Genomic DNA, 10,748 nt, shown 5'->3' with positions numbered 1-10,748 from the left:
GATCTATAGATGTTGATATGGGCACTTCTGCTAATGTTGGTGGATATAGATTTCCTCCTGGTACATTACTTACTTCAGAATAGCCAAATAGTCCCTCTCCAAGTCGTAGTCAATTGCTCTAATCTCCGGCTGCCCCGCCTCTAGCGCTGTCCGGGGAGAGATCCTCCATACTTCCTCTATACTCTACTCTTTACACTCTCCCCCTACACCCTATAGTCTACACAATGGAGCCCAACCTCACCGAAATCCACGACTATCTCATCGAGCTCGCCTTCAAAGCCGGCGACATAATCAACAATGCCCTCCCAGAAACCAGCAGCACAGGAGCCAAAAAGAACAGTCCGTCCTGGATCCCCAACTCCCCCCATACAAAACCACCCTAACACATACCCCCCAGGTGCAGACCTCGTAACCGAATATGACCGCGCAGTCGAAACAATGATCTCAACCTCCCTCCGCGCCAAATTCCCCGAGTACCTCTTCCACGGCGAAGAAACCTACGACCCAGCCAAACCCCTCACAGACGCCCCAACCTTCATCGTAGACCCAATAGACGGCACAATCAACTTCATCCACAGCTTCCCCTTTGCCTGCGTCTCTCTCGGCTTCGCCGTGAACCGCGTCCCCGTCGTGGGCGTCGTGTATAACCCCTCCACGAAGACGCTCTACTCGGCCATCAAGGGGCAGGGAGCGTTCGTGAACCGTTCGACGAGGTTGCCGCTGCGTGGGGAGAATGTTGAGCCCCTGTCGGGGCTGTCGAATGCGCTGGTGGCGATTGAGTGGGGGTCGGATCGGAGTGGGCGGAACTTTGAGACGAAGGTGAGGACGTTTGAGATGCTGGGACGGGCCAAGGCCGATGGCGGGGCTATGGTGCGGTCGTTTAGGAGCTTGGGGTCGGCGGCTTTGAATCTGTGTGCTGTTGCGGAGGGGACGGTGGATTTGTATTGGGAGGGGGGCTGTTGGGCGTGGGATGTTTGTGCTGGTTGGGTGATTTTGAATGAGGCTGGGGGGCGCATGGTGGGTGGAAATCAAGGGGAGTGGGAGGCTACGCTGGATGGGAGGAAATATCTTGCTGTTCGGGGTTCGCCCGGGGGTCAGGAGGAGCTTGTCAAGGAGTTTTGGGGGTATATTCAGGGCGAGATGGTCTATTGAGGATCATTCTATGGGGTTACTATATAAGTTACCTGAGATCAAATCTGTATTGCAAAATCCAATTCGTATCCATCACTGACTGCCAGGGTATATCCAAAATATAAAAAGAGTATGTGCAAAAGGGTCCTTCAGTCGTCTATCGAGCCCATCGGAAACCAGAACCTACCTCCTCCTCAAACCCAGACTCACAGTCGTCTTCATCGATTTCTCGATCCGTCCATCGAGCCGAATCCTGCCTCGACACGCAAGTCCGTTCAGTTGGACTCTTGGTCCGCTGGGACTCATTCTCACCGGAGAAAGTTTCACTCCGATGAGCATGATCATGAGCCTGCAACGGATCAGACACATCTAATCCAGCAACATCAGGCAGATCATCCGTATCTGCACCCGTCTCCAATTCAGGCGTCTTAGTTTGATCGTCGACCTCATCACCCGAGCTAGTCGGTCCGATATTAGGAGACCGTGCTCGGTCCACACTGCGCTTCTGCGAATCTTCAATGGCCACCACGGGCGTATGCGCGAAGTGCGTATCAACCAGGTGTTTCACAACAGGCCACCCGTGGGCATTGGTGAACATCCGTCGCACAATAATATTGTTATGCGCATCCGGCTCGAGTCGGACGAGGACCTTGCGCCATGATAGATCGCGGTGATAGGCTCTGGCAATTTTCTCTTCAACCTTGAGGCCGCTCTCGGCGCTGTTGGCGCTGGAGCTTGAGCTTGGGGGTAATTGGGTCGCCGTATGGGGTGCGGACTTGGATTGCTTGTTCTGCAGGGAGCCGAATGCGAGAGTGCGTCGCTTGACGGGCATGGGAGGGGGTATATCTTCTGGGTGGTAAATGCGGTCGTGGAATATGGTTCTCGGCCGCGAGGCAGGGTCCAAGATGAACTCTGGTGGTGGAAGTGGTGGCATCAGTAAATCTCCGGCAGATTCAAAGAATGTTGTTTTCGGGGGTGTGTGGACACCGTCGTTCTCGTGTGTTTGGCCGTGGGCCACAGGCGATGGACCGTCAGTTTCGAAAGAGCTGAGCGTTTGGCTGCGTTTGTAGATGCGGGAATTCTTGCCGCTATGGGGAGTCTTGTTCTCCTTGGGACGGAATAATGACATAAAGGTGTCCAGGGGGCCAAGAGACGCATTTGCTGAGGCATTCTCTTTCGCGGTATTCTCTTCTGGGATGCTCATGTGAGACAAACGATGAGCAGGACTTGTGAGGAAATGGCCGGGGCTCGGAGAGACGGCGTCGTTCCCTTCGTCGCCATTCTGTCCTTGCGGAACTTCAATGGTGGGATGTGAATGCTGACCGGTCTCGGCTGATTCAGTCAGAGGCGATTCATCACCAGAGCGACCCAGTCGCGGTGATTTCGAATGAGCTCCAGTCAACTCTGCCCATCCCCATTCAGCCATGGTTCCGACAAGTCCATTGTCCCTTCTCGCCTTCTCAACCCGGTCCAGACCTTTCCAGTCCAGGAACAAGAGACAAGAGGTGCGCAGAGGAACAATTCCGTCATTCACCACGTTCGAGTACACAGTACGATGCTGGAACTTGCTGAGAACCTCATGCGCCGGGCCACAGGGAAGGATCCGGAGAAGTGGCTTGGAACCAGGATCCGGTTGAGTTTGGTCCTTTGCTGAATCTCCTCTTCCAGCAATGATGGCTCCCCACCCACTTCGGACTTTCGGTGCTGTCCAGCTCAACCCGAGATCCTGCCCAGTACGACCAACCAGACCTAAGTCCAGCGCAAAACGGACATACATTGGGTTTTCATTGCTGAGACCGAGGAAAGGAGTTGCGAGAGCGATAAAGTTGACAGGCTCAATCTTGTCAAAGAACTCGGGGGAGTGCTTCTGAATGTATGCAATTGCATATGTCTGAATCAATCCTCCGAGGGAATGCCCGATGAAACTGATACTAGTGATCTGGTAAGGGTGATCCTCACTCCCAATGGTGTTGTCGCTGTTCTCGGTGGCCACATGATGAGAATTCGATGGGTGACTATGCTGCTTGCGAGCAGTAAAAGGTCGAATGAGTGGATTCGGCTTGGAGCCTTTGAGAGGAAAATAGGGTTGATCGGGATATGTCAAGAGCAAGACATATTTAGCCAGACGCTTTCCGAGATATTGAATACCGCGCTCAGTACGGACAGCGTTACCAGAGAATCCTCGGACAATTATTTCCTCTTCGTCCTCTTCGTCGGTATCAACTTGACTCCCATCGGCAGATTTGGCATGGCTTGCTCTCCTCCTGGACTTCTTTGTAGCCGCGTCGATGCTTTCCTTCATATAGAGCATGTCCGTGCCCAGGTTGCTGTGTAGCCCATGCGTCAGTAGCACAAGATGAATCTTCTTCTTCTTCTTCGTCTTCTTGGCATCTGCAGGTACTTCAGATCCGCTCTGCGGGTCCGGATGTTCTTCCGTAGGAGTTGTCAAATCATGACTCTCGCCCTCTGCATCCTCCTTCGACTCATCGGCAGTAGGAAAAGGCGGACTGTTCCACAAACTATTCGTATCATCGACCTGCAAGGCAATCGCCTTCGAATAAACACCCTTAGCAGCAAGTGCCTGTTTCCCCCTAGCATCAGGCGACCAATGATCCAGTAATTTACCAGGAGGGCCATGGCCACCACTCCAACTCCCGCCAGAGAAGTATTCCAGCGATCTCTCATCGCGGCCAACCAGCAATTCGAAATGTACCGCCGCACTAGAGGAGAAGATCACCTGCGACTGTATCTCAACAATCCACGTAACACTTTGATCCCCATTCGATCCGTCATTCCCGGATAATCCGAAATTCTGCGCATCCTGGACGTGGGACGGGACCTTGATGACGGCGTCCCAACCACCTCCGGCCTTGAGATACGGCTCATACTGCGGAGCGCCTTCTAGATCTTGTCGCTCATACTTGATATTCGGGTCGAATTTCGCCGGGTAGCAGGCGGCGTAGAGTGTGTAGGGGCCATGAAGGTATGCGGCGCGCAGCGGAAGCGCGGAGGTGTTCTTCACCCGGACGTAGAGCTCGGAGGGGATGGGGAGGATTGGGTCAGCTGCGGGCGTGTAGGTGATGGTATATCTGAATCAGGACGAGTTAGTATACGGAGTGTGTTTCGCGAGTCTGTGAGACTCAAGCGCACGCGACAGTTGGTTGTCATCCCCATGAGGAGAGTGTTCCAAATTCCATGCTCCAGGCTCGAGTTGCGCTTCTTCCTTGGCAGACTCACCTAACCACTTCCCCTACTCGTACACTGCCTACTTGGTGAATCATCAACATCTCTGCTGCTTGTTTGGCGTTGGGGCTTTTACGCCACCCAGAAAGGGTGTGGTATCGGGAGCCTTCAGAGGTGAAGGTTCGGTCCAGGGATTGAGAGGCAGAATAGGTGCGCGCAGTTATCAACATCGAATCGGACGGACAATTCCATCATAAAAGAGAAAAGAAATTGAAGCCCTGAAGGGTTGGGGCTGTGTTTATCGGAGATGGCGGGAGAGACACATGATTCCTGGGATCGGCGCTGACTAGGCATTCTATACTTCAGGGCTTCAGGGTTTTAGGGTTGATGGTCAGATTCTCTTGAGCTGCTCTTATTCTCTGCTGAGTCTACTGAATCACTCGAAGTAACCGCGCAGGCTCTTTATACAACTCCATCCACCCACCCTTGTCAACTGCAACAATCTTCCCATCAATACATACCCGCCTCCATCTCTCCTCGTCTTCCAAGAAATCAATCCTCAACCCTTCAATATCGACATACGTCACTGTCTCCTCCGTGACATGCTGACCACCTTGATAAGCAAGAGCCATCAACCGCAACGCATCCTCCGGCAACATAGGTCCAAACCGAAGAAACCTCATCTCACCACTAAGCGGCACAGACTCAGGAGAAATCAAAAACTCCTTCTCGAGACGCGGAACCATAGCAGCAAGCGCATACATATGCTCATCACTTTCCATAATCTCCCGACGAACATCCCCCTCTGCCCCATCATCCCGTAGCGACATGGTGATCCTCCCCTTGAACCGATGACACGGAGACCCATCCGACGGGTAAAGCAGCTCATTAGCAGCCATTTTAAACCGATCAATACCAAACTTGCGGTATTCAAATGTATCACTATCTGCCACGAGCGCGGCATGCAGACCCCAGCTGGCAACGACGGCACAGTGGACCGTTCGGTACGGAGCATTTGCATCTGCATCCGCATCGTCGCCGTCTATCGGCGCCCGCTGACGACCCTCATCCATGACAAACTGGCTCCCAGGCGAGAATCTAGCGCCGAAGACTGGGATGGGAGATGGTGTGCCCCGGAGTAATGTAGACAAACCGGGTACGGGCCCAGATCGTAACCCTATTGAGCTCGCCATGGCGTTGCCGGTCCCGCATGGGATGAGAACGATATTAGGCGGGACTTTCAGCGTTTGTTTTGATTTGTAGAAAATGTCAAGGATGTCAATTAGGCCGCCATCGCCTGAGAGGAGGATAATGGTTTGGGGCACGCCTTCGGCGGCATATTTGATGAATTTGGTTCGAGTCAGTTCGGTGATTGTTTGGGCAGATTCTGTTTCGTAGATCTCGATGCCTTCTAGTCCAATATAGTTAAATAGAGGCTGTATGGCATCTTGGAAGACGATTTGGGCTTTGCCTGTTCCTGAGCCTGTGGATATCACCACTTGGATCACCGGTGGCTTGTCTGTGTTTTGAAGATGGCTTGGAACGGTCGTTATGAAGCTAGATAGCTCTGCCGGTAGGTTCTTTATGTCGAGCTCCTTTAGATATGTGCGCTCTTCTGACTCGTCGCTGTCTTTTTTGGCCTGGAAGAACAGTGCGCGATGCTCGTTGGGTGCCTGGCCTGGCAGTATACACAGGATGTCATTCAGGTCAATCTTGCCATCGGTGTATTCCAGCGTGTTGCCAGCTATTTCGACATCTAAAGCTGATCCAGCCATTTTGGAGTGGGAAAGAAAGCGAACAACATTCAACAATTCGGTCAACTCGGGGGCTTTGATAAGCCGCGGGGCCGCTTACGCTACTTCAGGTTGATTCTTCATGTGATTTATAAAGCCCTTCCCCTTTCTAAATTGTTTTTCTAGATAGTACAGTCACTAGAGTACAGACGCAATTCGCGATCCAAAATTCAAATAGGGCAATTTCTAGGAATCATTGGCCAGAGACCTCCGCCGAGGCCTCTGGTGAGTCGTCTTCTTCGGGATGAGCGGTATGCTTCTCACTCAGGTTGACCGCGATGAAAGTTTTGGGAAGTTCCACCCTGGTCACAATTAGCAACAAGTATCACATAAGGATCGAGGTAACTCACGTATTGAACTTCGCCTTCAATGTTTCAATCACCTCCTTCCAGTCTTGGTGAGCTGTTAAGCTTCGTCGTGGGGCGCAGCCAATGGCGTGCCTCGAGTCGAGTTGCACGTCAAGAGGATCGAATGCGTGACAACCGGGGCTGACGGAGATTCGGATGGAGTAGGAGTAGGAGTCTGACTCATGATCCCGAGCCTCGTAGAGCTCGAAACAGATCTGGGAGAGATAGTCCAGCTCGGGTATGGCGCTCCTGGCAATCTTGGTTTGAATTCCACCTTCCAGGATGCAGTTCAAAAGAGTGTAGATGTGAGATTCTTTGGTAAAGTAGAAGAAAGACTTGGCATCCTGGGATGCTTGCACTTCTTCCAGATCTCGGACAATCTCTTGCAGAAGAGGAAGAGATGTAAGGAGACCAATCTCCAATTTCTCACTGTCGGTGATACCGTATTCTTGGGGTGTCACGTAGTCAAACAGGACCTTGGCCAGCTTGTACAGGTCCCGGAGCTTGGAAAGTCGCTTGTCCATCTTGCACTTGGTAGTATTAGAGCCAGGGAAAAGCTTGAAGTAGTGATCGTATGAATCATCCAGTGCCCGGAGATGAGGAAGTGACTCGAGCACGCTGCGCTTCTTCAACCCAAAGCGATGAGCGAATGTATGGCCCTCTTCGGGCTTTTCGCTGCCAGGTTCCTGCTGTGCATGCTTGGATTCACCAACTTCCGACTTTGTGCTTTTACCCTTCAGACTAGCCTTGTCATCTTCATCAGCAGCCATGTCAGGAGGCATGAAGACCCATTCCAGGAATTGGCGGTTGTGGAGCGCGTCGAATTTCATGCTATCGTACAGCTCAGAAAGCTTGCTGGGGTCGACCTTTTCAGTGTCACAGAATTCTGCGAAGAGCTTCTCCCATCGCTCCTTGAAGAGTCGGGGGTCTTCACCAGCGCACCAGCGACCCTGAATGTCTTCAATATTAGGTTGATCAGTTGGAACTTCATCTGCCTGAGCAGCATCAAGGCCATTCGATGTAGACCCTGTCAGTTGCGGGGAACCAGCAAACTTCTCGAAGTTATGTCGCATCACGCTACGGTGGAACTTCATTAGTTCAACTACCGTGGCCAGCACAACCGAAGGCTCTGGGATGTTGCTATCCTTGGGCCAAGCAAATTGCGAAGGCGCAGATCCTTCCCTCAAAAGCAATTTGAGCTTCTTCTTGACCTTGTCCATAACATCCTTGGCGGCATTAGAGTCGTCCAGCAAGTCCTTACGAACCTGGATCAAGTCATCGGGAATGTCCTTCTGGTCTAAGAATGAACAAGCCCAAATTTGTGCTAATTAGGAAGTTGGTTAGTATGATATTCAATCTGGGAAGCTCCCATTCCGAGAGGATGGGCGGGATTTAACTCACCACTAGTGCTCACTCTGCGCTCCGAGCTGGTAAATATACGAACATTGTTGAGTGCCTCCTTGTTCAACAACTTGAGATCGTCGCGCATATTCAGCCCAAGATCCTGCGATTGGTAACGGGCAGCATGAGTAGGCTCTCCTCCCCACTTGATCACGAGCTGCAATTTGTCCAAAATCAAGTCATTCTCGGCGGCAGAGAAGCGTGAGAAGGTTGCACCAGAGATAGAATCGCTTCGTGCCTGGCGCAGCTCTTCAGTTTCCGGATGTTCAGGATCCTCAGGCACAGGAGTAAGAACTGTTTCGCCTGTGGAAGCTCCTGGGGTGGAAACAACAGGTGTCGAATCACCCATTTCCTCTGGAGTCCGCTTTCTAAACATGGGTTTGATTTGAACTTTAGTCCCGGGCCAGCCGCCCTTCTTTTCCAGAGACGTGCGGAGCAGCTTCAGCTTCTCCATATCTTCCAGGCCCTTTTCCATGGCTATTTTGACTGCATCGGATACGCTGCTCAAGGCAGCCGCGCCCTTGATCACTATCTCTTCCTGGTGCCCCTTGAGTAGGTTCACAAAAGGTTGACTGTGGAATGTGAATTTGAACTTTTGCTTCGGAGTTCGGTCTGCATGGCGTATCACTGCGACCATGCCTTTCAATTTCCAAGAGTGCTTGGAAGCTGGAAGGGGAGGAAGCGCTTCATCGTTGGCATGTTGCACTGAGAGAGCCGGTGACTTCGTATTGGAGGGACTGTATGCACGAGAAGCAGAGTGCCCCTCGCGAGAGTTTAGCTTGCTAAGAGCGGCGCCAATATCAGCGCTCTCGACTCCAGATGAAGATGCCACCGATGGAGTGGCAGTTGATACCTCCGAGGGAGGGTTATCCTGAGGCTTTTGAGACCCTTGGGTGCCGTAAAGTCTGGAATGACTGGGAGACTTCAGCAATGTCTTCAAAGCCTGGCGATGGGACCCAGCAGTGCTCCTCCTGGATGGTCCGATGTCTGGAGAGGGGGGCTCGGAAGCATCAATTGGTCCTTCACATTTGCGTCTCTCATTCAGGAAAATATCTCGCAGAATGTTGGCACACTTGTCGTAATAGTCGTTGTTGTCCTTGACGAAACTCCAGCCATTAACATCAATGACGTAGCTTTTATCTCCAACGCGAAGCATGTCAAAGCCGCAAATTCTCTGGCCAAAACCATTAGAAATCTTGGAAGCAATTGCTGCTTCTTCTTTGCCAAGTTTGGTGATATAACGGATCTCCTTTCCGTGAGTGTTTCGCCGGACAAGGCCATCCACGACAGGAGACTTGCGGGTCTCTGCGTGACAGAAGTCGGGTCCGACTGTATAGGCCTTGACATCCTCGGCATTGTCGACTCTGAGGAATTGCTCGTACAGATAACTCGTATCACTCTCTGTGACAGATCGTGGCACAGACATATTGGGATCATATTCTGAGCTCTTGTTGCCAACCTTTCGGAAGAGCCGTCTTCCACCACCACCATACTGCGAGTCTTTGGGGAAGTAGATGTGAATGTTGTGGTCTTCGCCATTGACTGGCTTCTCGACAAAAGGCTTTCTAAAGACCTTGCCATCTACAATCAACGACTCGCCGTCCTCGGACATGGAAACGCTCTGGGTTCTGGGGGCACCACCACCAGTGCCATCTTCGGGGCCTGGAAGCTTCACACCGGTCAGGCTATAGATATGCTGGCCTAGCTCGGGCGACTCCAGAACTGGACCGCCGTCACGGTTGACTTCCAACCGCTTCGGGGTGGGGACACCCATATGATCCAGAATTTGCAGACACAACCGCCGATCCCACAGGACCTTTTGCATAGGCAGATCATTGACGCATAGCGGTTTGCGCAGCTTAGCATACGCAATCGCCTTATCCAAGGGAAATCCGTCGGAGAAGAAGGCCACCAAGAAATCACACACTGGCCAATTTTCCACAGCCTCGTCGAGAATCACCTTGTCTCCAAAGACAATCACCTCGAAGTCACCCTTTGATTGAAGCCGCGTCAAAATATTCTGGCTCGGCTTGCTGCGGGCCTTGACATCCAAAGCACATACTCCAATCCTCCATGGCTTGAGAGAGCTGGATTCCATCTCACTGATAGAGCTTGCAGCTGTACTCGCAGCTGTGCTTCCACTGAATCTCCTGGGTGCCCGGCTCGAGGAGCGTGTAGAGTGTCCAATTACACCACCCGGTCGAGGTTCGGATACCGGATCGGATTTTCCTGCGGTCTTGGGGTGGACGGACTTGGTTGGTGACAATCCCGTCGGTTCTGGGATCAGCCCTGTGGGCGTCTGCTCGTTCTCGGTGTCCATCGGCGAGGGAGGGGAGGCCGTCATGATCGGTTGCGCAGGAGTCGAAGAGTCGGCATTGAGAGAGCCCCCGGGATCCATAGCGGACACTGGGAATGTCCCGCTGATAGGAGGGGCAAAGTGGGGGGGTGGAAGATAATAACAGAAACTCCGACAAGGAGATGTGTTTCAAGAGAGAGAAGAGAGAGGAGGGAGGAGAAGAGAAGAACCAACGTCACATTCGGAGAAAGACTGTATTACCAAAGAATGGGCCCGCAGGCGGAGAGACGGTGAAGCGGTTCACCAACTTTATATTCTCTGATGATGAGGTCGAATTTAGTAGTGTTACTGCGCTCTATGGATTCTACGGAACCTATGCCGCGTTTCTGGAGTTTCGAGTACTTTGTAGTACTTGGGACAACTAATCAGGGACTTGAGGCGAAGGTGCTCAATACGCATGCATCACAAGGTGATCGTCCTGGAGGCAAATGTTGATGACAGCGAGACACGCCTGACAGGGTTCATGTATGCAAATCATAGGCCGTCCATCACTCTTCCCAATAATCAACTCCAATCAATCTATCCACAGAATTGAGC

The 10,748-nt window shown here is 52.1% G+C and overlaps 4 protein-coding genes across 4 annotated transcripts; 1 reads left to right on the top strand and 3 right to left on the bottom strand.

The window, feature by feature from the left end:
* Window positions 1–224: 224 nt before the first annotated feature.
* N7511_002894 (inositol monophosphatase family protein) lies at window positions 225–1,152 on the top strand (the record flags this gene model as incomplete). The annotated part of the gene is made up of 2 exons (XM_057125319.1): window positions 225–339; window positions 404–1,152. 2 exons carry the CDS (start codon window positions 225–227, stop codon window positions 1,150–1,152), a joined length of 864 nt encoding a protein of 287 aa, XP_056987478.1.
* Window positions 1,153–1,288: 136 nt separating this feature from the next.
* N7511_002893 (lipase ROG1 family protein) lies at window positions 1,289–4,544 on the bottom strand (the record flags this gene model as incomplete). Its single annotated transcript, XM_057125318.1, has 2 exons — window positions 1,289–4,220; window positions 4,369–4,544. 2 exons carry the CDS (start codon window positions 4,542–4,544, stop codon window positions 1,289–1,291), a joined length of 3,108 nt encoding a protein of 1,035 aa, XP_056987477.1.
* A 198-nt stretch (window positions 4,545–4,742) lies between these two features.
* N7511_002892 (uncharacterized protein) lies at window positions 4,743–6,089 on the bottom strand (the record flags this gene model as incomplete). Its single annotated transcript, XM_057125317.1, has 1 exon — window positions 4,743–6,089. One exon carries the CDS (start codon window positions 6,087–6,089, stop codon window positions 4,743–4,745), a length of 1,347 nt encoding a protein of 448 aa, XP_056987476.1.
* Window positions 6,090–6,300: 211 nt separating this feature from the next.
* N7511_002891 (inositol polyphosphate kinase VIP1) lies at window positions 6,301–10,253 on the bottom strand (the record flags this gene model as incomplete). Its single annotated transcript, XM_057125316.1, has 3 exons — window positions 6,301–6,409; window positions 6,458–7,778; window positions 7,856–10,253. 3 exons carry the CDS (start codon window positions 10,251–10,253, stop codon window positions 6,301–6,303), a joined length of 3,828 nt encoding a protein of 1,275 aa, XP_056987475.1.
* Window positions 10,254–10,748: the final 495 nt, after the last annotated feature.

The sequence above is a fragment of the Penicillium nucicola genome (genome assembly GCF_028828085.1).
Source record: "Penicillium nucicola strain IBT 29836 chromosome Unknown utg000002l, whole genome shotgun sequence".
Taxonomy (NCBI): Eukaryota; Fungi; Ascomycota; class Eurotiomycetes; order Eurotiales; family Aspergillaceae; genus Penicillium; species Penicillium nucicola.
Note: the sequence above shows the minus strand (reverse complement) of the source record. Positions and strands in the feature narration are given on the sequence as shown.